A 27,333-nucleotide genomic window follows, 5' to 3' on the forward strand; every position below is an offset into this window, starting at 1 on the left:
CCTCTTGATTTTCATGAAAAGCAGCTATATCATTTGTTGTCTGAGGATCCCTCGTCGAGGAATGCCGACGAGGCTACTCAAACTTATTTTTGGAGAGCCACACTGACACTCTTGTGCGGGCGCTAGCGTATTTTCCTACTTTCCGATTTTGTGTCACATCCTCTCGCTGTGAGAGAAAGATGAATATCACAAGCACTTCGTTGTACGCCATTATGGCGTTATGTGCTACGACTGTTGTTCTTCGTATATTGTTTTGTTCCCGATACACATATTTTTATAACCTATATCTGCGTACGTGTTTTCTTTAGTGGTCCTTCTGAGTCACAACATAAAGTATTTGTGGAATGCAATAAAAGAAAAACTTTTAAAGAGTTGATTATTAAAAATATAAAATTCCGTTCGAAATTCTGTACGGATTATCGAGTTCGATACAACTGAAAATAACCTGCGTTTACATCGACCGAAACCTTGTACGAAAAACACGCCAGATGAGAACAGTAGTCAAAATATTTCAAATAATACGAAGTATTTATTTACATTAAACTTGAAGGCGACCAATTTTAATCTCTTGAAAAACAACCTCATCGCATTTTGTTTACACAGATATTAAGTTATATGAAATAAATAAGTTCACGAAAGGTATGTAATGATTTTGGTCAAGATAGAATAAGAAAAATGTTCTTTATTTGCTCGGCGAGTTCTTGGTGTGAATGTCTTCATGGTGTAAGTAAGGGTTGAAGTTCAGTCGTACACATATATTGAACATAATTATACAGGTCAGTGAGTCTAGCTATACATCTTCAGTGTGGTTAGCGAAAGAAAGAACAGGTTAGATCACATTTCACTAAATCGCAAATCTATTTCATACATTTTCTTGGTATGAGAATGTACTCTAGAGGAAGCTCTGGAGAGTAATCCATTGTAAGACTGATCTGGATATCATGTATAAGATTGATCCATTTCTCACGTTGTACACGTTTATATATGAGACGCACGCGTTGCAACGAACATAGGACAAGTAATAACTTCTATTTTAACAATGACATTTATTTCTGGGTACTTTGCAGAATAAAACGTGATCCTTAACTTGCTCGTCTTCTCTGATGCCTGTCCTCTCCAACGTCACCCGCGTCACCTTTTTATAGTCATTTTCCCCTCAACGTAACATCAGTTCGCTCACGGTTCGGTATTTGCATATAGCAACCATGTTTATTTTTATTTTTTGGTTCTTTTTATTTTGTTTTGTGTTATTTTTTTTTTTTTGCTCTACTAATTAACTCCAACGGTCACATTCGACGTCTATTTATACACAGTAGCATTTTACTGCATTTCGATGCATTTTAATGCATTTTGCTTTAATAGGAATCAATTAAATAATACTCATTCTTGGTTTCCGAGAACCCCCCCCTCATTTTATGTAATTCGAGGAAAGAAAATAATAAATGCCTCCTTGTTCATATGTTTACACAGTTTCCATTTTCCTGTTTATTTCTGTCTTAAAAGTGTTATTTTGGGATTGAATACACAGAAAATGTATCCAATTCGAACCTCCATCAAAATTGGATAATATAATTGTCTGGAAAATTTTATCAGATTTTCAACCCTCAAAGTCTGATATAACCACGACTGCAACTTTGGTATAAATATAGATCTGAATTGAGATTTGGAGGAACACTAAATAATGCACATATCTATAAAAGTGAGACTGTGTGCTGTCTGAGGCCACTTCTCAACCTATATACTCTACGATTTTTTGTTTTATTTACAGATTTGAAATTTGGTATGTAGTATATACAGATATGCGAAAGGCGTTTTTAATCGTTTTTTTTTTCTACTGACAAAACGACTGTTCAGCAGTCAAAACTCGGAAAATTGGTGCTTGGTGTCATCAGATTTTTATCTGTTTGTCAACTGTTTTATGAGATTTGAAAACACTTTCTAAAGATCATGTAAAGCTAGTCTAATAGTTATCGTACTTGACTCGCATGCCTCAGTTTCTTACCGTTTTATTTTATTTCATCTTTTAACAGAATGTAACGTTACGTTTTCTACCGGGCAACGCCAGGTACATCTTCACGTATAATATAAAAAAAAATCAGAGTGCCGCATAGAATGTTTTGTCTGCAGTCCAAGCATATTTGATACAAATGCAGACCAGTTGATGCCTTGTCCATTAAATTTCAGATATAAATATCCTACAGACTTTATTTCGTCGCCGTTTAATGATATGCAGTACAGGTTTTATTGGTTATTTGCAAAAACAACATGTTAACAAATTCATTTAGAGAAATTGTTCCTGGTAAAGAATTTATCCAGTCAGATTAAGCAGATCATAGTGGTGTTTGCATATCATAACGTAACGTTATATTTGTACAATTAAAAGAGATTCAGTATCTCCACTTATATATGGAAGGGATTTTGTGTGCCCGTGACTCTGTGTGTGTGTGTGTGCGTGTGTGTGTGTGTGTGTCAGATTGTATGTGTTTGTATGTGGCACAATGTCTAGTCCCTTTTGAGGGAGATTAGGGCTTCTACATTAATAAACTTTGTGCCCAACGTGGTCTGCACTCATGTGGAGGCAAACATACACACACACATACACACACACACTAACACACAAACACACACATTTCAGTGCGGACACATTTTTCTTAAAGGTTAAAACTGTCGACACACGAAGACCGGCAGGTGCTTATGATTCCAATGCACAATAAATGTTAAACTATGTTGACATTATAATTTGAAAAACAAAACATTGTTTAACCTGTATGAATATATCTTGAATTATTTTATGTCTTTCTCTCGTTCTCTCTCTCTCTTTCTTTCTCTATTTCTCTCATTCACTCCCTTTCTCTCTCTTTCAATGAGGAAAGAGAGAATTGAAATATAATTTCATTGTTTTAAACAGTTGAAGCTTGCACCCCGTACGTGCGGGATATAGTAGTTTGGTGTGCAAGCAATGGGTCGACTAAATATGCTTCCTACTTGTTAACTGTTAAATTACTTATATATTATTTATAAAAATGCATTTGTTCACTATTTTTGTACAAGTGTTCGATTTCAGCCTGCAATTCCTCCAAGTTATCCGACGACGGAAAGCTGCCTTTAACGATGCAATGAACACACAAGAAGCGACCCATGCCTGCCAGTTATATCCGAAGACATATCGACCCGTTTTTGTTGATGTTTCCAACATGTGCCTATCGTTAGATATCGTTGGATATCTTTTATTCCCCCGAGGAGCTGGTTGCGTTGCCAAGAAGTTCCTCAACCAAGTAACACTCCCGGGGAAACGATAGTACCATAGTATGTATGCGTTCGATTCCTACGGAGTCCAAACGACTTGACTGATTTTTTTTCGAATTTCATACACATGTACTTTATTTGTCTGAGAGTGTTCTTATATAAGCTTTTTTTTTTTAGAATTCCTCCGATAATATTACAAATCGATGATCAAAAAAGTTCCATAAAAAGGAAACAGTGCGATTTTCACCAAAATTACAATCCTTATAGAGCTTAACATCACAAGTGAATTTGTTATTTTTTCAGCGTACAAGAAGAAAGGCTTCGGCGTATGCCTAGTCTTTAAATTACTGGAGGTCGGTCATCTGCATCTCATTACAAATCAATCAGCTTCCTGTGCGCCATGAGTAAGTTGTTTGAATCCGTGATAAATAGAGCAGTTGTTAACAACCTAAGCAAAACAATCTATCCAGGCATGGAATATGGTTTCCATTCTAAGAAATGAACAGCTGATGCGATGACGGTAATATCAATTGAAGGGGAATTCGTTTCTAGGACAAACGCCCTTGCCACATCTAAGGCATTTGTAATGGTTTGTTATAAATGTTTACTTCATAATATCTTGGAAACGTCCTATCAATCAAAAATACCTTTTCCTCAAAAAGGTTTTTTAAAGTATTCGTTCATCGTCAGACATTCAAATCTCATTATATTAACGCTAGTGTGCCTCAGGGATTCATCCTGAGCAAAATCTTCTTCATGATCTTTATCAACAAGCTCTCACACCACATTCCTCGCGCATTCGTCAGCATCTATGCAGACGATACTATTATCTATGGCACCACTTCTAGGGGCATCAAAGATCAGAATATTTCTTATTGTCTCACCTCTGACATGGAGCGATTAGTGCAATGGGGTAAGAGATGTCTAGTTTCCTTTAATGCATCCAAAACTAAACGTTTATCTTTTCACCACAAAAGCTCTGATACATCCTTGATCTACATTAAAATGGAGGGCTCCCGTCTCGAAGTAGCACACTGCTCGCACACTCTTCTGGGATAGACCTTACCCCTGACTTTAAATGTAATACTTTTATGAGATCCGTTGCTAAAATCACTGAAAAAATGGTGGGATCTTGCTCCAGAAAGTATCTCACTCTTGACGCAATTTTCTAGCTGTATAGTAATGAAAAATGCATTCTAAGAAGGAATACTTTCGTAACATCTGCTGTGGTTTAAGAATGTTTTTCTTGCTTTCACATGGTGCACACCCATCTTCGGAATTTAGTGGGCAAGGACCATTTCGCCTCCCTACTCCCTATTTATCACAGAAGAGACTTGCAAGAATGTCTCTCCTATATCAGTTCTTTTATGGTAGGTGATCGGCTTAGCTCCACTCCATGGTCCCTCCCTGTAAAACCTTTGCAACAAATATTCGACTATCTATAACAACCACCGACAACTTCCATCACATGATATCGCTGCCCAAAACTAAACAAAACTTCAATCAGTAGAAAATCTTTCTCATAATTGTTAGTCTGTAGAACGCAATAGCGTATGTCTTCTTGCCAGCTGGTCGTCTTAAAATCTAAGGTAAATAATTTTTTATAGAGTCGTCCTCTAAAATAATTAACATCATACCCTTGTTCCACCATAACTGCCAATGGTGATTCCCCGTCTATCCAATACTAAACCTTTATCCTAGAGTGTTTTGAATAAGAAGATAGCGGCGTGTTCGAAATCAATGTTTCTGTTTAGAGAAATGTCTTTTACAGTTAAAACCTTTATTTAAGTAATTATATAAAATAATGTTATGAAATCGCCAGTAGGTTCTCTACAATGCAATGTAGACTAAAATATATTGTGGGCTAAGTCATTTTAGGAAGGCATGTAAGTTTCTTCCTGATGCACCTCGCGATCGGTCGATTTGTTAAAAAAAATAATCGTTGATTTCGCTTATTTCGATGGCCATAAATTTATTGGATATATATATATATATATATATATATATATATATATATATATATATATATACAGGGTGTCCACCAAGTCTGGCTACTTAATGTAGCCATACTTTGTGGGCACCATGTAGATTATGTAGCCAGACTTTGTGGACACCCTTTAGATTATGTAGCCAGACTTCATGGTCAACCTTTTGATTATGTAGCCAGAGTTTGTGGACACCCTGTATATATATATATATATATATATATATATATATATATATATATATATATATATATATATATATATATTCACAATATTCAAGCTAATGCACCCACGTCATATAGATATATTCTTTTATTTTTGAAATTGCAATTTATAATATATAAAAATATAAAAATCGATAGAACATTATCTCTATAAAATATATACGAAATCTGCAAGAATTAAAATATCATATTTAAGTGTACTTTACGACGGGGCTTTGCCGGACCTTTGTGCTAGCTTGAATAAATACTTTTGTAGTTTTAATATCAGAGTGTCCCCATTTACACTGAAAATCTACAGAACGCCAGCATCAATATATTACATATGAATGAGTCTCCTGTGGAATTCCACAGGTCCCGTAAGTGATTATTAAATGACGGACAACGGCTATTTATGGGGGTTGATGCATTTTTGTGCATTTCGCTTCAGTAAGAATCAAGTAAACAATATTCATACTTTGTTCCCGAACAAAAAGTATTTTAATGTGTTTCGGGAAATAAATAATGAGTGACTCTTTTTTTAGATATTTACACAGTTTTCATTTTCCCCGCTTATTTCTGTCTTTAAAAAAAGTGTTATTTTTGGATTGAATATCCAGAAAATATATCCGATTCGAATCTTTATAAAAATTGGATAATATAATTGTCTGGAAAATGTTATCAGATTTTCAAGCGTCAAAGCCAGATATAAGCAGAACTGCATCTTTGAAATATTTATAGATCATGAATCGAGATTTGGAGTAAAACTAAATAATATAATTACAAAAATAAAAATAAACTAGAGTGCCGCATAAAATGTTTTTTTTTCTGCAATTCAACTTATTTAGTACAAATAAAAGTTGATTTCTAACTTTTCCACTAAATCTCACTCATGAATGTTTTACAGGTTTTATTTCGTCGTCTTTTAATGACACGTAGTACAGTTATTTTTGATTCATAGTGATAGAGGAAGTTTTCCGAGGAAGGAATTAATCCAGTCAGAACTAGCAATGGTCTTCTCGCATCAAAGCAGGAAATCATCACCGAAAGAATTAAAAAAGACTCAGTATCTTTATCTACATATAGGAACCACTCTTGCTATGTGCGTGTGTGTTTGTCTGAATGCGTGCGTTTGATCTAGATGTAATCTTAAACAGCTAAGATGACTTTTTTTAATTAAAAAAAAACTATACTTTATGTGTCTGAGAGTGTTCCTAGATAAATTATCGAAAATCGAAAATCAAACAAATCTAATCTAATCTAAGAAAGAACTTCGATTGTGACCTAAGTTAACACCCTTATACAGCCTTATATCAACGTGTATTTTAGAAGTTTTTTTTACTGCACAAGCAGAAAGGTCACGACGTATAAAATCAACAATTATTTGATGTATCGGACGAATGAAAGTTTCTATTTAAAGAACAATTAAACCATGATACTTAGCAATTAATGCCATATTAAAAAATAAGTTTATAAAATTATCAGTATTGTCTCTACAATGCAATGTAGACCGAAATGTATTATAAACGAAGTAACTTTAGAGAAGCATATGAAATTTCCTCTCGGTGCATCTAGGTGGGTATCCGACTAGAGCAGACCACCAATCGATTGCTTTTAATATTAGGCGATTTCACTGATTTCTATGACAATAAATGTGGCACTATTTCCTTGTGTCACTGTTTCTAACACATTCTGCAGCATGGACGGGTGGTAATTTGTCCATGAGCGTAAAGATACAAAGAAATCCCTTCCCATAATTCCCTTGCTATCTTTCTGTCTCTTTCCTGCACGACCACCATGATGTGAGGACGCATAGCCTGTTTCTCCGTAAATGAGGGGGGCCACCCCTCCCTCAACACTAGTTAGGGTAGGTTAGTCAGTTTCGAAAAGCCTATTGTCCAGTTTTAATTGTAAAAAATTAATTGTAAATTGTTGTTTTTTTTTGTAATATATATTGTATCTCTAATGCAAAATAAAATAGTTAGTTATACCTTATGTATATTACAATTGTGTCGCGTGTCATTTTTCTTGTGTCTGCCATGAATGCCTTCATAAATGTCTAAAGTCGAAAGGCGGCCCTGAGGACAAAGAGATGAAGATTCCCACCAGAATGCCACCAGGGTGAAGAGATCATCTTGAGAAAAGAAAGGAGCCACACCCAGATCCAACATCTCAGGTATGATTTTCTTCTTGCTACACAGACCTAGTGACTGGCCCATCTTCATATCTTCATGAGACCGCTTTAAGACATTTACTATAACACGTCTGTCGGTCACACCTCAGTGACCGGTTGATAGTGGTATATAAATGTATAAGATGTGTGAGGGATTCCTTATCCTAATTCATTAATCCCCGTTAGTATTTTATAAAGCGATTGGCACGTAATTCGTTCATTTTTTTTATCCTGAATTATAAATGTAATAGTTCAAATATATGTGGTCATACCTATCTTATATGCACAAAATATTGGATTATCATTTTTTTTATAACATTATTTTTGACCATACAGACTTCTTTCTATAAGTACGTCAAAAATGTTCAGCTTTCTGTCTCTAATAAGAGAGAAGGATCTTAGGAGAATAAGAATGCTAGTAAAAATAGCATTTTACCTGAAGCATAATAATTTCTGCTTGCTTGTACTTTTCCGTGAGAATCAACGCATACAGCAATGATGTGGCATATTTTTGTAGATCTACGATACGGATCAAATAAGAATTTATTCTTAAGCTGAAGGCCTTTGGATCAATGCGCCTAAGGAAAGCGCACGTGTCTTGATTTGGGGTTGGAAATTTCCTTAGGGAACAGAATCACCAATCCCAATCGCATCGGATATTAAGAAATTCGACATTGACAAAACTGGAAAAGGACACGATAAAAGATAATAATAATAATAATAAAAGATAATAATAATAATAATAATAATAATAATAATAATAATAATTATAATAATAATAATAATAATAATAATAAAATTAAGAAGAAGAAGAAAAAAGAAAAAGAAAAAAAACAGAATAGCAACGGAAAGACTAAACAAGAAACTATGGAAATCTTAGTAATAGCATTAGTAGTACGAATAGCAGTAGAGCAAGAACAAGGAATAAATAGAAAATCAACAAAACCGAATCTAGATAAAAAAAGAAATCTTAAGGGAAAGAAAGACATTATAAAATTAAATATAAAAAATCAAAGTACGAGGAGCGCACAATAATTAATACCCTTGAACCACTTCCCATAGCAGTAGAGCAACGAAACTTGGCACAGTTATTAGTCTTTCTCTACATAGCAACCACCTAGAGTTATGCATTTGCCTAATCGTTTGATGCAGCTCTGGAGACCGTCTTTGTAGAACACCCCAGGTTGGTCCTCCAACCACAACGTAACTTCAGAAATTAAGGCTGCATCATCTGGGAAACGTTTTCCTTTCAAAAATAACTTCAGGGCTGGGAAGATGTGATAGTCAGGGGGTGCAAGGTCATGAGAGTAGGGAGGATGGAGGAGGAGTTCATAACCACACGCCCGTGCTTCTGATCTGGCGACATGCGAGTTGTGGATCGGAACGTTGTCCTGCAGGAGGAGGGTATCTTTGCTGATCTTGCCCCGCCTCTTGATTTTGATAGCTTCCCTTAATTTCCTCAAAAGTGAAGCATAACAGGCTCCTGTAATTGTGGTACACTTTGCCAGGAAATCTGTCATCACTACGTCGTCCTGGTCCCAGAAGACTGTAAGCATGAACTTGCCAGCAGCGGGCTGCACCCTTGTTTTCTTTGGAGGTGGTGAGTCCAAGTGCTTCCACTGCATTGACAGGGCTTTGGTCTCTGGATCATAGTGATGGACACAAGTTTCATCCTGTGTAATCAGACTTTTGAAAAACTTTGACTCATCTTCTTGGCACATCTCCAAATTCAACCTCGAGCACTCGCTTCTCGAATAGTGTGAGCAACATGGGAATCCATCTCGCAGACACTTTATGCATATGCAAATGGTCATGAATGATAGTTTTCACAGACCCTGTACTAATCTTGATATCTTGGGCTATTTGGCGAATAGTAATGCGCCGATCTTCCAAAATGGCAGCCTCAACTTGACGGACAGATGCCTCATCAATGGCAGAAGTGGGGCGACCAGGTCTGGGAGCTGTTTCCACAGACTTCCGCTCATGTTTGAAATCACGATGCCAGCGTTTTACAAGGTCATGTGATGGGGCATTATAAGTATCTTTCATTTCATCAAAAGTCTTCTGTGGTGTGCGTCCTTTCAAATACAAAAACCGGATCACTGCTCGACATTCAACAGGCTCCATTTCGCACCTGACTCAGTTTAAACACCTGTAAAACAGAAACTACAATTAGTTAAGAGCTGTAATTTGCCACATAACCCGTAGAGATAGAAAGCATTGCACATGCAAAATTTCAGCTAGATCAGACAACTGGAAGTGGGCCAGGGGCATTACTTATTGCACGCCCCTCGTAACGTTGATTATTGTGTTGTCGATATTTTTACCATATAAACCGTTATACACGCACTAACACACACAATCGAATTAGGAAGATGGCTGAGACAATACACATATAATAATAAAAACAGTTGAAATTTTCAGGAAAATCCTCATACATATGAGTTATACAAACGCTAACTGGTCATATAAGAATGCAACATAATTAAATTATTAATATACAAAATCACTAGATGTCACCACGAAAACTCCAGCTGTATAATGGTATTTCAATCCCCTCTCAAAACTGCTTATTTAAAAAAAAAGTTATAAAAAGAGGTAGAGGATACTAGAAACATCGGGAGATCTGTTGTCACTCAGGCTCCGGATAAAATCACTAGCTGTTGTTTGTAAGCAATTTCTTATGATGGCCCGTGTGAGAACTACCAATTGATAGAAATAATAAATTAATAGTTATATATATATATATATATATATATATATATATATATATATATATATATATATATTACTTGGGAAGTTACTTACACCTCAAATTATCCTGTGCCTCTACAAAGCCACTATTCGTCCATGTATGGAGTACTTCTGTCACATTTGGGCTGGTGCATCTGCTACTAGTCTCTCACTCCTGGACAGGTTCCAAAAGAGAGTCACCAACCTGATAAGTCATGAATTGTCATCTAAACTTCAGCCCCTGTTCCACCGACGAAATGTTACATCCCTCTGCCTGTTTTACAAGTATTTTAATGGTGGATTCTCTGACGAAGTACAAGCACTTGTACCCCTCGACGAAAATACCCCCGACAACCAGCAAAGTCTCACCCCTACACAGTTGAGATCAATAGATGTAAGAAAGCTTTTTACGTTAATAGCTTCTTCCCCCAGAACGGCCGGACTTTGGAATTCTCTTCCCGTTTCTTGCTTCCCCACCTGTACTACATGCAGGAGTTCAAGTGTAATATGAGCAGACACGTTGCTGCTAAACTCCCTATAAAGTACCCCTGGAGCTTAGGTCCCTGATAGTAGCCTCCTTACATTAAAGTGGAACTATGCCTTGATTATGGTGAAAATGCAATACTGCTACTACTTCTACTACTACTACTACTAATAATAATAATTATATATATATATATATATATATATATATACTAGCAGTTCAACCCGGCTTTGCTCGGGCTCTATGTACGGTTCATAACTTTATGTGCATATTATATATATATATATATATATATATATATATATATATATATATATATTAACAAGTATGACTTGCGTCAAGGTAACCTATATCTAAAATTTCAAATGTTTAGGCCCAAAATTGGCGGAGGAGTTTAAAAGAATCTGCAATGATCAACTCTTTCAACTTGGACCTCATGGCAGCCAAATTTTCGCCCAAAATTACATTTTAAAACTTGCTGTGTGTCTGAATACCTTTAATATAAAAGTTCTCATGTTTAGACCCAAAATTGGCTGAATAGTTTTCTAGAGACCACACAGAGCAATTCTTTTTTTTCAGTTTTTACCTCTTGCTAGCTAGATTGTCAGTAAAACCCCCATTAAAATAGTTGTCCTTTTTCTGAAAACACTTTATGTAAAATTTCAAATGTTTAAACAAAAAATTGGTTGAGTAATTTGGTAGAGACCGCAGAGGTTCATTTTTTTAACTTTGACCGCAATTTTCACCCCTTAACATTTTATCTTTTTGACTCATATCAAATAAAAAAAGTTTAGTCCATGTCCAATTTACCTACATCTTAAATTTCAAGTGTTTAGACCCGAAATTGGCGGTAGTGTTTTCTAGAGTTTGCAAAGGTCAAATCGGTGAACATTGACGCATTGACAGCCAAATTACGGACCGAAAACCGATTAAAAAGATTTTCTCACATCTTATTATTATAAACCCCTTATATATTGACAGAGTTGTTTAGTAGGGGGATGTAAACATACATACATACACACACAGAAAATTTCTCTTATATATATATATATATATATATATATATATATATATATATATATTAATTCTATTTTCAATCCTTTCCAACTTCCGAATAACAGCCTTCACTTCGGCCGGGAACTGGCTAAAGTATTTCAAAGTACTCGGACTTATAATAGTTATGGTAATTACATCAGCCAGAAGTGAAAACTGGTATTTGGAAGTTGGAAAGGATCGAAAATTTTATTTAATAAAATATGCCATAGAGAAAAAAATGTTGCCTATATATATATATATATATATATATATATATATATATATATATATATATATATATATATATATATATATATATATATATATAAATGTAATTCTTGGTTCGTTCAAAGTCGATAAAACAATATTTCTACATTACCAATTTAATTGAAATTTTCAGAAAATTTATCTGTAAAGTCAAGGAATGTTTGCATGTTATTAAAATAAATTAAGATCGTTAAGATCGCAAATTATAAAAATATATTAAATAACATAAATATATTTTCGTAACTGCGAGACTGTCCGCCATTTCATTTCCAGTAGAAATGAGCCTTTCACGTGCACCACACGTTGACGACTTTCGAATTACAACATTTAACTATCTAATTAATAGATGGTTAAAAAAATCCCTATTTTAAAAATTATATATATATATTTTTGTACTTTAACTTTACAATTGAATAAAAAAACATAGCATAAAACTTTAATTAAACTTGGAAATACGATTTAAAAATAGTGCGGATCAGTAAGTGCACTAGCACCATTGTTTATCTTAACTTTTTATTTTTAAAAGTTTTTCTGGTGAAGCCTACCTGTAAATAAATTTGTCTAATTCTTAATTTCTTATGTTATTGAAAAAAAATACCATCCCGGAATTTTGATAAGATACTTTTTTGGGTGGCCGTTGAGTTCCATAGCGACCAGCAGACTTAAAATAGCGCGGATCGTTAAGTGCACTAGAACCATTTATTTATCTTATTTTTTTATTTTTAAAAGCTTTCCTGGTGAAGCCTACCTAAAATAAATGTGTCTAATTCTTAATTTCTTATGTTATTGAAAAAGAAAATCGCATCCCGGAATTTGGATAAAATTTTCCATTAAGGCCCGTCTCACGTTCGTATATAACAAAATACTTTTTTGGGTGGCCGTTGAGTTCCATAGCGACCAGCAGACTTATCCGTTCATGTAAATTAAAAATGTTTGTAAATGAGAAATTATCAATAAATGGTTTTGTTACTTTTTTTATAATTCATGAAAAGAGTTAAGCCAACATAATAAATGTTTAGTAACTTTTTGCTTTTATTATTCTTAAGAAAAAAACTTTTTTTATTCATGAAAAGTGTTAAGCCAACGTAAATAAATAAATAAATGTTTGTACACGTGGCAAATTATTAATAAACGGTTTAGTTATGTTTTTTATTATTTATGAAAAAAGTTAAACCAACGTAAATAATGTTTGTAAAAATGCGAAAGGCAACGTAAGTTAATAAATAACGAAAATGTTACGTGCGTATGCGTTAGTCATGACTAAGGGGGACTAAGGGAACGACCATTAAATAATTCTGCGGCTCGCCATGGAACTCAATGACCAAGGAGTACCAAAAATAGTTTTCATGATATGAAGAAATTTCTTTTCCGAAAAATGGGTGATCACTTTTCCATGTAAATTTAGCTTAAAATGAGCACCCACTTTCTGGCCAACTGAGGAAGGGAGGCATTTATTTTCATGTTTATTAGCTTAAAGGTTTTTGAGAAGGCAGTTGGTACGCGAGTGCACATTTAATAGCCTTCATTTATGCTCGCATGTAGCGTAAACAAAGGCTAAGTTTGTGAAATGGAAAATAGTCCCAGAGTTCAGGGGTTATTATCATGCAAAAGAAATCAAACAAAAAAACTTTTTAGCCAAGAAACACACAGAAACATTTTTAAAAAATAGCATCCATTTTTTTCAATCGAATTAATTTGCTGTTTTTATTGAAAACTATTTTCTCCTGGATTTTTGATAAAATTTTCCATAAAGGGCCGTGCGTCCCACGTTCGTATATAACAAAAAATCTTTTGTAGATTTCGCTGTGCTAAAAACGAATCTGCAAACCTTTTCCGTCGCAAAAAAATAGTTTTTATGATATGAAGAAATTACTTTTTTGAAAAGTAGGCGATCACTTTTCCATGTAAATTTAACTTAAAATAAGCAGCACCTTTCTAGCCACCTGAGAGAGGGGAATATTTTCCCATGTTTATTGGCTAAACAGCTTTCGTTTATGCTCGCGCGTAGCATAAACGAAGGCTACGGCTGTGAAATGGGAAATAGTCCCAGAGTTCAGGGGTTATTACCATGCAAAAGAAATCAAACAAAAAACTTTTTAGCCAAGAAACACACAGAAAAATGCCCCTCTCTCAGGTGGCCAGAAAGTGGGTGCTCATTCTAAGTTAAATTTACATTGAAAAGTGATCACCCACTTTTCGAAAAAGTAATTTTTTCATATCATGAAAACTTTCTTTTTGCGAGGGAAACGGTTTGTAGATTCGTTTTTAGTACACTGAAATCTACAATAAAATATTTCGTTATATACGAATATGAGACGGACCTTAAAGTAAAATAATACCGGATTTTTGGGGCAGATTTGCCGTTTAGTTGTACAAATATCCTCAAACCAGGTAATCACTAAAAGTCGTCACCTGTATGGAGCAAAAGTTTAAAACCACTGATTATATGTCAGCCTTCGTCACATTAACATATATTGGGTGAGTTCCTAAACAGTATTTTGTATAGTTTTTTAGTTTAAACTCATTTTCCCAAAATTTCCCCAAACTCAACGATACAGTCTGCCGCCATTTGTATTTTTCAAATATATCGATAAACACTGTATGTTTTTGAACCGATTATACATTACATAAAAACACTACAATTTTATCCAGTAAGGTAGAATATTTACTTTTCTTGCCTTTGATAACATGTATTTGTTATATATTTATTTTTTGACAACTTCTTTGAATTTGTGTTTAGTAATACAAACCCTTTCCATTTATTTTTAACGTTTAGCCGGCTCGAAAAACAGTGTTTATCGGTATATTTGAAAGATACAAATTGTGGCGGACACTGTTAATTACGTTAAGTTTGATAAAGTGAGTTAGAACTAAAAAAACTATACAAAATACTGTCACAAACCCACCGATTATGCCAGCCTATGTCATGGTAATATATATTCGGTGTTTTTTTTTTACACTGCATTGTATAGTTTTTAGTTTTCAACTTACTTGCCCAAACTAAGCGTATTCAACAAAGTCTGCAACCATTTCTGTTTTTCGAGCCGATTAAACATTTTACATTACATAAAAACACTAAACAATTATCCAGTTAGGTAGAAATGTAACTTACCTTTCCTTTGCTTTCATTTACTTGTTTTTGGACAACTTTTTCGAATCTGTGTATAGTAACCCCCCCCCCCGTCACTCAAATATTATTTACTAAATAACATTTTTGTATACAGAAAACAAAAACAAACAAAAAAAAACATTAAGCGTTTCAACATTTTTGCTACGTTCAGCTTTATCCACTGATTGTTGGTCGAGCCCAAGCCATGATTGACGGTAATCCCGAGGATCAGGATCCAATTCTGCAAGAGTGCCATTTTTTTTTTTTTTTTTTCATTTTCGCCTTTTTTTTTTTTACTTTTTGGAGTGGATTGCTGTACTAAGAATATAAGAAACATGCATTTTCTCTTTTTATTAGAATTTTCAATTACACCAAATTAGGCCACATCTATCTCACCCCCCCCATATATATATATATATATATATATATATATATATATATATATATATATATATATGGGGGGGTGTTTGAGATAGATCCTATTATATAAAAGGAACTGTGTCTGTGTGTATGTGAGTTCGTTCCCAATTGACTCGAAAACGACAGGGCGATATTTATTAAATTTAATACGAGGGTACTTTGTGTGCCTAGAAGTGTTCTCAGGAAGTTTTTTTTTTTATCGGAATGTCTTTGATAAGTATCAATAACTGATAATGAAAATAATATTATGAATGAAGCTAAATGCGATTTTGACCGTAAGTTTACATCTTACACAGCTTAACATCACAAGTGTTTTTGATAAATTTTCTTATCACACAAGCTTAATGGTTCGATTTATAAAATCAACACTCCGTCTCTTTATATGACAGAGGCGCGGTCGAAATGAGTGTTACTTTTAAAGGCACAATTGAAGTATTAAACTGCACTTTTGCATTTAAAACTTTGATTGAAGACACTATATAGAAAAATAACTTTACAAAATAACATTAGGTTCTGTTCTATTTTTTTAAAAATTCTATTTTCACGCCAAACAAGATACAGTGCCACTTTGATTATCGTGGAATAAGTTGTAGGGTTACTATATAGGGAGTTGAGCAGCAAGATGTCTCTTAACATTACAATTGAACTTCTCATATCAGTAAAGTTGGTAAAGCAGGAACCCGAAAGGCAGTTCCATAGTTTAGCAGTTTTGGGGGAGAAACTCTTAGAGTAGAAGGCTTTCTTACATCTAGGGATCTCTATTGTGTAGGGGTGGGATTTTGCCATTTGTCGAGTTTGACAGGGACATTTACGTCGAGGGGGTATTAGGCTTGTAGTTCTTCAGAACATCCACCATTAAAATACTTCTAGTACATGCAAAGGGATGCAACATTTCGTCGATTGGACAGAGGTTGAAGTTTAAATGACAGTTAAGGATATATCAGGCTGGCGACTCTCTTTTGAACCATGTCCAAGAGGGAGAGACTAGTAGCAGATTCAACATCCCAAATATGACAACAATACTCGATACATGGGCGAATAGTGGCCTTGTAGATATACATGATACTTTCAGACGTAATGAGCTTTCTAACACGGTAGCGGAAGCCCACCTTCTTCGCAGCGGCCCTAGCAATGCTCTAAATGTATCTCTTCCAACCCATGTTCCCTATGAACATAAAATCGAGGAGTTTGAAAGAAGTACTTTTAGGTAATGCCTTTAGCTCTAGCTATTATTGGTTGAGAAGTGTTCTTGTAATTATTGAAGTATTCAAGCTTAGTCTTGGCAGCATTGAATGTGATCATGCATTTTTGTTCCCATTTTACAACAGATTGGAGATATTTCTCTAGTGTTTCTGCCATTTCCTTGGATATGTGTTTATTTGTTTTCTACTCGTGTCTGTTATAGAGCGTGGTGTCATCAGCAAATATGCCCATCTCAGAGACAGTTTTGCGAGGAAGGTCATTTGTGAATATTAGGAATAATAAAGGTCCAAGGATAGATCCTTGAGATACACCCGTATTTATATCATATTGTTTAGATGTACGACCGTCAAAGATAACCTGGATTCTTCTCTTATTTAAGAAAGATTTAATTATGTTAAGTTTTCGTTTAATGATACTGGATTATCTGATTTTCCTTAGAAGATCACCGTGCCACACTATGTGAAAAGCATTAGAAACATCTAGTGCCACCGCTCTACACTCCTCTGCTTTGTCCAGATTATGGTATATACGTCCAGAGATTGCAGTTAGAATTGCAGTTAGAATATCTGTTATGGCACGGGTTTCCCTAAATCAATATTGTTGGTCGGTTAGATGTTTAACAGCTGTAAGGCGATGGACAAGAGTTTAGTTATTATGGACTCAAATATTTTGGCGGAAAGCGTGAGAAGGCTAATAGGGCGATAATTTAATGGATCAGTTCTTATGCCACATGTAAACTGATACCACAGAAACAGTTTTCGGGTATTCAGGAAAGCAATATTCATTAAGACATTAGTTGGAAAGTACGGAGAGGATGGAGCTACCTCAGTTAAGCAGTTTTTAATAGGACAGTCGGGCTAAGACCGACTCCACATGCTTTTGAAGTGTCTTGTTTTTTATGATAGCATGCACCTGAGAAGAGGTAATTTTCATATCAATCAGTGTGGCGTCTATCTGCGAAGGAAAGTCCGGGCAGGAATGGTTTGCTGGGTCCAATGTGGAGTTTTTTGAAAACGGACTGGCAAGCATGCTAGCTTTCTCGGTAGCCAACTTCAGGATTGTTGGATAGTGGGGGAATTGTTGATTGTCAATTGTTTACAACACTGTTGTAGATTTTCCAGAAATCACGGGTTCCTAACTGCTGTGTTTCGATGCGTTTTGTAGTTGTTTCGGTAGATTCTCTCTCAGCTGTCGTGTTTTCTTTCTTATAATTACTTCTAACTTCTATAAACTTCTGTCTGTTTTCACTTGACTTATATCGGTTAAATTTGCGGTATGCGTGCTGCAATTGAACAATAGATGGTGGGAGAGAGTGGGACTTGCTAATAAATTTCCGCGTGGGAACATATGGTTCAATTGCGATTCGGGCCATTCACTGGTCTCATTTGTACACTATTCAGCGGGAAGAGAAAATATATTTCCCCATGAGGCATCTCTTGTGAGACCTCTTATGGCTTTCCATTAAGCTATGTTATAATATCTTGTCATTTTGAGCAATATCTCTTCAGTTTTAAGTACAGAATTAAGGGCGTTGTCTACCATTATCACAGCGTGATCAACATTCCCGGGTGGGCTATGGACATCTGTTACACAATCATCGGAAACTGTGGTCAGAAATAAATCTAGAAATAAGGGATGTTGATCTTGCTGATCTGGGAAATGTGTCGGAAACGTAGCCGTCTGTGATAGTAAATGAAATATAGAGAAGCGATGTGTTATGCTTCCAGCTGTGTCTGTGTAAGTAGTGAATCCAAGCCAAGTACTGTTGTGGACATTAAAGTTACCAAATACTTGTGCTTGTGCGCTAGCATCGAGGAAAAATGCTGTATCTATGCTGTCAGAGACTTGGGTGATTAGTGTACAGACCTTGGTCGAGGGAGAGCAGTAAGGAAAATATAAGTAACTAATATTATGTGGAAAGTTAAGTCTAAAGCCTACATAAAATATACAGCTATACTGTGTGGAATATTCAAAAGAAAGTTCGGAGTTGCATTAAAGGAAAAGTCAAACGTTATTGTTAATGTGTGCTCCAAAAACAAAGAACACAATACAACAAAAAATACTATGCTGCTGAATGTAAGAGTTAATTTTCGCACCATTAAACATTCCATAGTCGTTTTTCTCCCGAAGCGCCCGTTTGTGTTGCCTTGAGCGACAAGAGCTTATAAAGGCAAAAAAGAAGCCGTAAGAGTTTTCGATAAGCGATGGTTTTTCACCCGTTTGTATTGGGTTTCATTGGTAATCGTACGGGGAGTGGCAAAAAATCGGAAGTAGCGCGTGATGTAAGGAGAACATTAAACATCTCTTCCCGCGTTTCTTCTCAACTTTATCTACATTAGCAATTTATCGATCCTATAGATTCTAATATAACCATAACAACCTCTCTATCCATCTAAACTATCTGTAACATTCTATGCATCGCTTATGATCCTATATAAATAAATGTATGTACATATATATATATATGTGTGTGTGTGTGTGTGTGTGTGTGTATGTGCGCGCACACACATACACATAAACACACACACACACACACACACATATATATATATATATATATATATATATATATATATATAGGAAGCGACAGAATGATCAAGAAAGAAATTATCGGACTAATTAATCAATTCCTTCGTTCCCTAAATATATATATATATATATATATATATATATATATATATATATATATATATATATATAATTTAAAGGAGATTAGAACAATAGTCTAAACAGCTAAGTGTATTTTAATGTAACAGTGAAATTATTAGTTTAATTAAAATACAGGAAATAGAAAGTGCTCGTTGTAATTTAGATATATAATAAGCTCGATAGTTAAATGTCCTAGAGCTAATTCAATATTAAGTAATGTGATTTATAATTTAAAAATTTAAAAAAATTTTTAAAATTTAAAAATCAAATTTTAATTAAATTAAAAATCAGTTTCATAAGAAGGAACAACAACAAAATCAATTATCTGTACGATCATTTCGGAAATCCGTGCTTTTTATTGTGGTATACATGAAGTTATGTAGAACAATTATATATAGTTTTTTTGGTAAGCACGGTTTCCTCATCAGCAAATTTAGGAGGATTTTTATTGAATTTAAAAGACACCATAAATAAACCTAGCATTAAAAGTAAGGCAGATGAATCTGAAAAAATTGAAATAAAAGGTTTGGATTTAAAATTTATAAGAAAATTAATATGAGTTAGAGATAGAAATGAGTAGAAAAAATATATATTTTTGAATTTATATAATAAATTTGATTTAAAAATATATAGAGATAGTTACCTTTTAGTTTTTCTTTTTTTGAAATCAGGAACTGTGTTTAAAGTAGTCATTTAGATGTTTGCTATAGCTTTTTATTTTATTGAATGATGAATTTTAAAAGGGCGACGCTCGTGCAATAAATTGTTTCCGTTAGCGTATTTTTGATTTAAAGACGCTACAGTTTATATATATAGAGAGAATATTTATTTTACAAGTTTTTAAGGGGAGATAATTGTCATGTGTTATTAATAAATATAAACCACCTTAAATCATTAAAAATTACTCATTAGTAAAAATAGATTACAATTATATATATATTTTTTTTTAAATAAATTAAGTTAGACCAATTACCTCTCTTAGACCCGTAAAACAAATAATAAATAAAGTCAATAACACATGACAATTATCTCCCCTTAAAAACTTGTAAAATAAAATTCAAAAATATATTTTTTCTCTACTTATTTCTATCTCTAACCCATATTAATTTTCTTATAAATTTTAAATCCAGACCTTTATTTCAATTTTTCAGATTCATCTGCCTTACTTTTAATGCTAGGTTTATTTATGGTGTCTTTTAAATTCAATAAAAACCCTTCAAAATTTGCTGATGGGGAGACCTTGCTTATCAAAAAACTATGTATAATTATTGTACATAATTTGATGTATACCACAATAAAAAGCATTGTTTTCCGAAACGATCGTACAGATAATTGATTTTGTTGTTGTTCCTTCTTATGAAACTGATTTTTAATTTAATTAAAATTTGATTTTTAAATTTTAAATTATCAATCACATTACTTAATATTGAATTAGCTCTAGGACATTTAACTATCGAGCTTATTATATATCTAAATTACAACGAGCACTTTCTATTTCCTGTATTTTAATTAAACTAGTAATTTCACTGTTACATTAAAATACACTCAGCTCTTTATACTATTGTTCTAATCTCCTTTAAATTGTATATATATATATATATATATATATATATATATATATATATATATATATATAAAGTCATTTTAATAAAACAAACCAATCGCAACGAACACCCACGCATTACTAAGTAGATTACCATCAGAAATGAAAAATTATCATTTTTGCGCAGTATAATTGCCATGGATATATATTTCTCGTATTTGCATATATAGTTACATTTTTACAAACGCGAGACTCAGATTTTTTTTTTTTTTTTTTGCGTCCATAGTAAAAAGAATGACGGAGGGAAAACATTCGATAGAGGGTGAAACAAAAAAAAGTTAGATAGATAACGGGGTAGAAACGGCCGACCAGGTTTCGCCCTCATTTTTCAAAGCCAAACGAGGATTTATTTTTTTTTTGTATTGGGAAACAAATTTAAACGGGGGAAAGACTAAAATTAAATAAAACTATCGGAAACAAAAAATGGGGGAACGACTAAAATAAATTTATCGTTATGATAATAGTACTTTAGAGTAGATGCGCCTTACAGACTAATCACGTCCAAACCCAAAAGATAATCCCTCTTCTTACAGAGAGAAGGTCTCTTTAAACGGACGTGAATAGTCTCCAAGACCTTCAGATGAAATGACGAGTGAACGTGACTTAGAATAGAAAATATGTCACCGCTGAAATTCATTGCACATCGTGGGCTTTTAAGCAAATGGTCCGTTAAAGCAGAACCATACGTATTACTCAAAATGTCCGTTGGTCGGTAGATTCCATTCAGGATTTCTCAGGGTACATGTTGTTGGACGAGGCCATCAAACCTAAGGGGGGTTTTGCCTACGTAGTTGGAACTGCAACTAGATTCAAATTGATAAATGACATAATTTAGGTTAGATATTCGCGTCCAAGAACATGTACCCGTATTATCGGTTTGTTTCCGAGTGTAACATTGTCCAGGAACCAACACACTTTGTATGCTTCAGTCGCAAAGTGGACAAGAATAGAAAACAACTTCATCTCGCTTTTTCTTTATGATAATGACATTTATTTCTTAATTATTATGGCCGTGACGTCACCTACGTGATCGTCTTTTCTGACGTGACCCCCTTAATTTTACTTGTTCTCCGACAGAAATTCTTTTTTTTTTCTTTTTTCTGTATATTTTGATTTACTCTACGGCCCCCTTTTTTTTGTCTCATAACTCTTACGATACTTTTGACGAGATAAATTGAGACAATTACGACCCATTTTATTTATTAATTGCTTAACCTCCTTTTGGCGAGATTATACGAGACAATTACCATTGACACCTGGCCCAAAAGGTAAGAGTCATCATCGATGCCCCCACCCAAACTTAATGGAATATCAACATTTTATGCAACAATTATTTTAATTCACTCTATATTGTCACAATACGGTTTCACTGTATCAGCCTCCCTATCAAATACGAACACTCTATATTCATTTATTACTACTAATTTCGATTTTCTAAGCTACTTTTGTTCAGAAATGGAAACATCAGAATATATATATATACACACCAATTTGATAAGGTCCTTGCTAATGAAGCCAGAGATAGCTTCTGTAGTTGGGTTCGATCTATCGACTGGTGTTAATCGTGACACCTGTACTGATGGTTCCCGAAATGATGAAACACTAGTGTCTGTAGGTATTTAATAATAATTATAGTTATAACACGATCCGCCGGTCCGGTCACTGGCGTGTGACTGGCTTTACGTGTTACACTAATTGTCGTAGAAAATGTTCCGGGAAGATGTGAAGATGGCCAGTTATTAGGGTCTGTGTATCAAGAAAAGCATACCTGACATGTTGGATGTGGGTATGGATCCTTTATTTTCTCAAGATGATCTCTTCATCCTGGTGGATATTCTGCTTGGAATTTTCTTTCTTCGTCCTCCGGACCGCTTCGTTGTTTGATGGAGGCATTCATTGCAGACTCAATGAAACACACAACACGACACAATCATAATATTTATGAAACATAATTAACTATTTATTTTACAAAAAATATATACATATTACAGAAACAATTTACATTTTACTTGTCCTACAATTATTAACTAACTATACCTTACTAGAGCTGAGGGGGTCGCCTCCTCTCGTTCACGGGGAGACAGAAAAACGCATGCTCACCCATGTTGTCCGGACGAAAAAAAGATACATCTAGAAAGAGAATTCTGTGATTGCATTTCTGCGTATCTCTACTCTCATGGCCAAATCCACCACCGGCCATTCTGTAGAGTGTGTTAGCAACCGTGGCACTCAGAATAAGTGCCACATAGTAAATATATATATATATATATATATATATATATATATATAACAAAGTCAATATGAACCAGTAAAATGAAGGATGGAAAGGTGAGTATCGTTTCTTGTATCAGTAAATATGAAAGTATGTATGCATTTGTATATGCATTGCAGTTATAATTTGTGTCTGAAGATTAGCCATTTTAGAACAATGTTTGAGCGAATCCAAACGGTTATGAAACAATTGTAACGCAAAAGAAATATATCGTATAATACAACACATATTGTGATATCATATTGTCTCAGAAGCCTGAAGAGTCCTGGAGTGAATGAAACGCGGAATATTCAGTGTAGCTTAATCGCTATATATATTTTATAACTTACTTACTAGCCCTACCTACGTATTGGGCATTTTTTAAGTACATACTTAAAGTTTACGCATAAATCTATACTTTCTTATATTAATTTTATGTGAGTAAATTAAGTAGTTATATATATATATATATATATATATATATATATATATATATATATATCACAGTTTTTATCTCTCTACTATATATTTGTTGTGTGTGTGGCATCCGTCAGTCGAAACGACTATGGATCAGCGCCGTATTAAGATGTTGCCTGTATGCATCCTTTTGTGTGACTGTAGAGACCAATTCTTGATTTGTATAGTCTGCTACAGCCTTGACATACGAAGGTTGTTATGCAATTTGCCGCTTCGTCCGGCTGTTCCGCCTGTACACTCGCTCTTCTCCTAGCTCTCTTTGCAGCGTTTTCAACATGGAGGGTCCTCTCGCTGATGATAATCTGCTGGCGTATCATTTTCCTCCAGGCAGTCCTGTCAGCTGCAGAGGCTTCCCATGTATTCCTGTCCACCGAGAAAGCCTTCATATCACGCTTGCAGACATTCCTGTAGCGAAGATTGGGTCGCCCCCTCTTTCTTGAGCCTGAGGCAAGCTCGCCATAGAGAAGGTCTTTAGGGATGCGCCCATCATCCATCCTGCGCACATGTTCCAGCCAGCGAAGATGTCGCTCACGCAGTAGGGAGTAAATAGATGGGATGCCCGCTCTCTGCAGAACATCAGTATTACTTACTCTGTCCTGCCATGTGATACCAAGTATCCTACGTATACACCTCATATGGAAGACCTGGAGTTTCCTCTCTTGTGTTGAGTATGTAGTCCAGGATTCACTCCCATACAGTAGAACACTGAGGACGCACGCTCTGTAGACGGTCATCTTGGTGGAAGTGGTAAGGTGCCTGTTTTCCCAGACTCTTTTAGTTAGTTTAGAGAGGGTTGTGGATGCCTTTCCAATCCTTTTGTTTAGCTCCACGTCCAATGAGAGGGTGTCAGAAGCAGTGGAGCCTAGATATTGAAACTGGCGTACGACCTCTAGTGGTGTGCCTTGGATTATGATACTGGGTGGGGAGGCGGTTGCTTGTCCCATGACTTGGGTTTTCTTCTGGCTGATGGTGAGACCGAACAGGCTGCAAGCATTAGCAAACCTGTCCATCATTCTTTGAAGACCATCTTCCTGATGCGATGCTATAGCTGCATCATCGGCAAACAGCATGTCTCTTATCCGAACTGTCCTGGTCTTTGTCCTGGAGCGGAGTCTGGCGATGTTGAAGAGACCACCATCTGACCTGGAGTGCAAGCAGATACCATCCGTTGTGTTATTGAAAGCATGCTTCAGGAGTAGGGAGAAGAAGATGCCGAAGAGTGTTGAGGCCAACACACAACCCTGTTTGACACCACTCCTCACCCTGAACTCAGCAGACATGCCACCGTTAAATTGCACAGTGCCCCTCATGCCATCATGAAAGGATCTTATGATGCTGAGGAGTTTTGGTGGGCATCCGATCAGTGGGAGAATTTTGAATAGTCCATCTCTGCTCACGAGATCGAATGCCTTGGTCAGGTCTATGAAGGCAACATACAGAGGCTGGTTTTGCTCTCTGCACTTCTCTTGCAGTTGGCGTAGGGAGAAGATCATATCGATTGTTGATCTCTCTGAACGAAAGCCGCATTGAGATTCTGGGTAGATTCGGTCGGCAAGAACGTGTAGTCGCAGTAATACTATACGTGCGAATAGCTTGCCAACGAAACTCAAGAGTGAGATACCGCGGTAGTTGTTGCAGTCACCACGGCCCCCTTTGTGTTTGTAGAGAGTGATGATATTTGCGTCTCCCATGGCCTGAGGCACTGAGCCTTCTCTCCACCACTGTATCAGAAGACTATGGAGGGGCTCAAGTAGGCTAGCCTTTCCACTTTTTAAGACCTCTGCTGGAATATAGTCCTTTCCTGAGGCTTTTCCTGATGGCAGTCTGTCTATTGCCCAGGATAGTTCTTCTATGGAAGGCTCCTCATCGAGCTCATGCATCAGCGGTAGACGATCAATGGCATCCAGGGCGGACTGATGTACCATGTTTTCCCTGGAGTAAAGCTCGGAGTAGTGTTCAACCCATCTGTCTAGCTGTTTAACTTTGTCTAGTATGGGTTCACCCGATTTAGTGAAGCAGTTTTGTTAATTATGGGTCCTGTAGCTCTCCTGATCCCGTTATACATATTTTTTATATTTCCTGTATCAGCTGCATGCTGGATAGACTTGGAGAGCTCCATCCGGTAGTTGTTTGCAGCTTCTCTTACAGCCTTTTGAACTGCCCTTTTGGAAAGCCTCAGTGCAGCCAGCGATGTAGGAGATGGGTTGGCCTTGTATGAGAGCAAGGACAAACGCTTTGCCTCAATCAGAGGGTTGAGGGTAGCAGAGTTGGCATCATACCAGTCATTGCGTTTGCTACCTGTCCTCCTCCCAAATACTTTTAGAGCTGTAGAGTGGATGGCATTTTTCAGTGTTTCCCACTGTTCAGATGCAGTCCGGGTGTTATCTCCTTTGAAGGTGGAGGTTAACATCTCGTTGAATTTCGCATTGCGATCTGAGTATGTGGTCTTACTAACATCAATACGGGCAACACCCTCCTGTTTAGTGTGGTAGAAATCTTTGGGTTGAAGTTTGACTCTACTGTATATTAGGGAATGATCTGTATCACAATCAGCACTGTGGTAGGCTCTAGACATCAGAAAATGTTTGAGGTACCTTCGTCTAGTAATGATTAGATCTAGCTGGTGCCAACGCCCTGATCTGGGATGTCTCCAGGACACTCTGTGATGCGGTCTGGCAGCAAAGAATGTGTTAGTAATGCAGAGATCATGGTAAGCACAGAGTTCTAGAAGGCGCTGGCCGTTACCATTGCATTTGCCCACTCCAAAGTTACCAAGGCAGCTCGGCCATGCATCGTTGTCGCCACCCACACGTGCATTGAAGTCCCCAAATATAATCAGGTCTTCATTTTGTGGAAATGCCTTGATGGTGCTATCCAGCTGTGTGTAGAAGTGCTCCTTGATGTCGTCAGGCGCTGCGAGTGTTGGGGCGTACACACATAATAGATTAATTGTTCCATCTGTGGTGTTCAGTCGTAGTGAGATTAGGCGCTCAGTAGCTAAATCAGAGAGTTGTACGTTCTGAAGCAGTGAGTTTCTGACTGCGAAACCAACACCGTGTTCCCGGACCTCCTCTTCCTGTTTTCCTTGCCAGAAGAAGGTATAGTCCGACTCCTTTAGGCATCCGGTGTCAGCTAAGCGTGTTTCTTGGAGTGCAGCGATGTCTACTTTGAGTCGCGATAGCTCGTTGTTAATGATGGCAGTTTTTCGAATATCGGAGATGTTGCGTATGTCGGTAGATAGGCCAATCGTCATAGTACGAACATTCCAGCACCCTAGCCTGAGTGTTGGGTTCTTTGTGTTTCTTTTGGTTTTGTTTGGTGCAATGGTTACTGGCCACTTGTTGGAATCATCCTATACCCTACGCACCCAGTAGGGTAGGTGGCCAGTGGCGGGATATCACCTTACTGACTGAGGGCTGCTCAGCTTTATGGCGGGCGGTAGCTGTCCAATGAAATTAAATAACTTCTCCCACCGTTAGCCCAGTTGTACCCGAATTG

The 27,333-nt window shown here is 35.9% G+C and overlaps 1 protein-coding gene across 1 annotated transcript; it reads right to left on the minus strand.

Annotated features, from left to right (window-relative positions):
• Nucleotides 1-18,316: 18,316 nt before the first annotated feature.
• LOC145257995 (protein CFDP2-like) lies at nucleotides 18,317-27,088 on the minus strand. The gene is made up of 2 exons (XM_080115722.1): nucleotides 26,581-27,088; nucleotides 18,317-18,459 (listed from the first exon to the last, which is right to left on the minus strand). The coding sequence occupies exons 1-2, from the start codon at nucleotides 27,086-27,088 to the stop codon at nucleotides 18,317-18,319; spliced, it is 651 nt and encodes a 216-aa protein (XP_079971848.1).
• Between the last annotated feature and the right edge of the window lie 245 nt (nucleotides 27,089-27,333).

The sequence above is a fragment of the Euprymna scolopes genome, chromosome 33, assembly GCF_053919585.1.
Source record: "Euprymna scolopes isolate OS-2025 chromosome 33, ASM5391958v1, whole genome shotgun sequence".
Classification (NCBI taxonomy): domain Eukaryota; kingdom Metazoa; phylum Mollusca; class Cephalopoda; order Sepiida; family Sepiolidae; genus Euprymna; species Euprymna scolopes.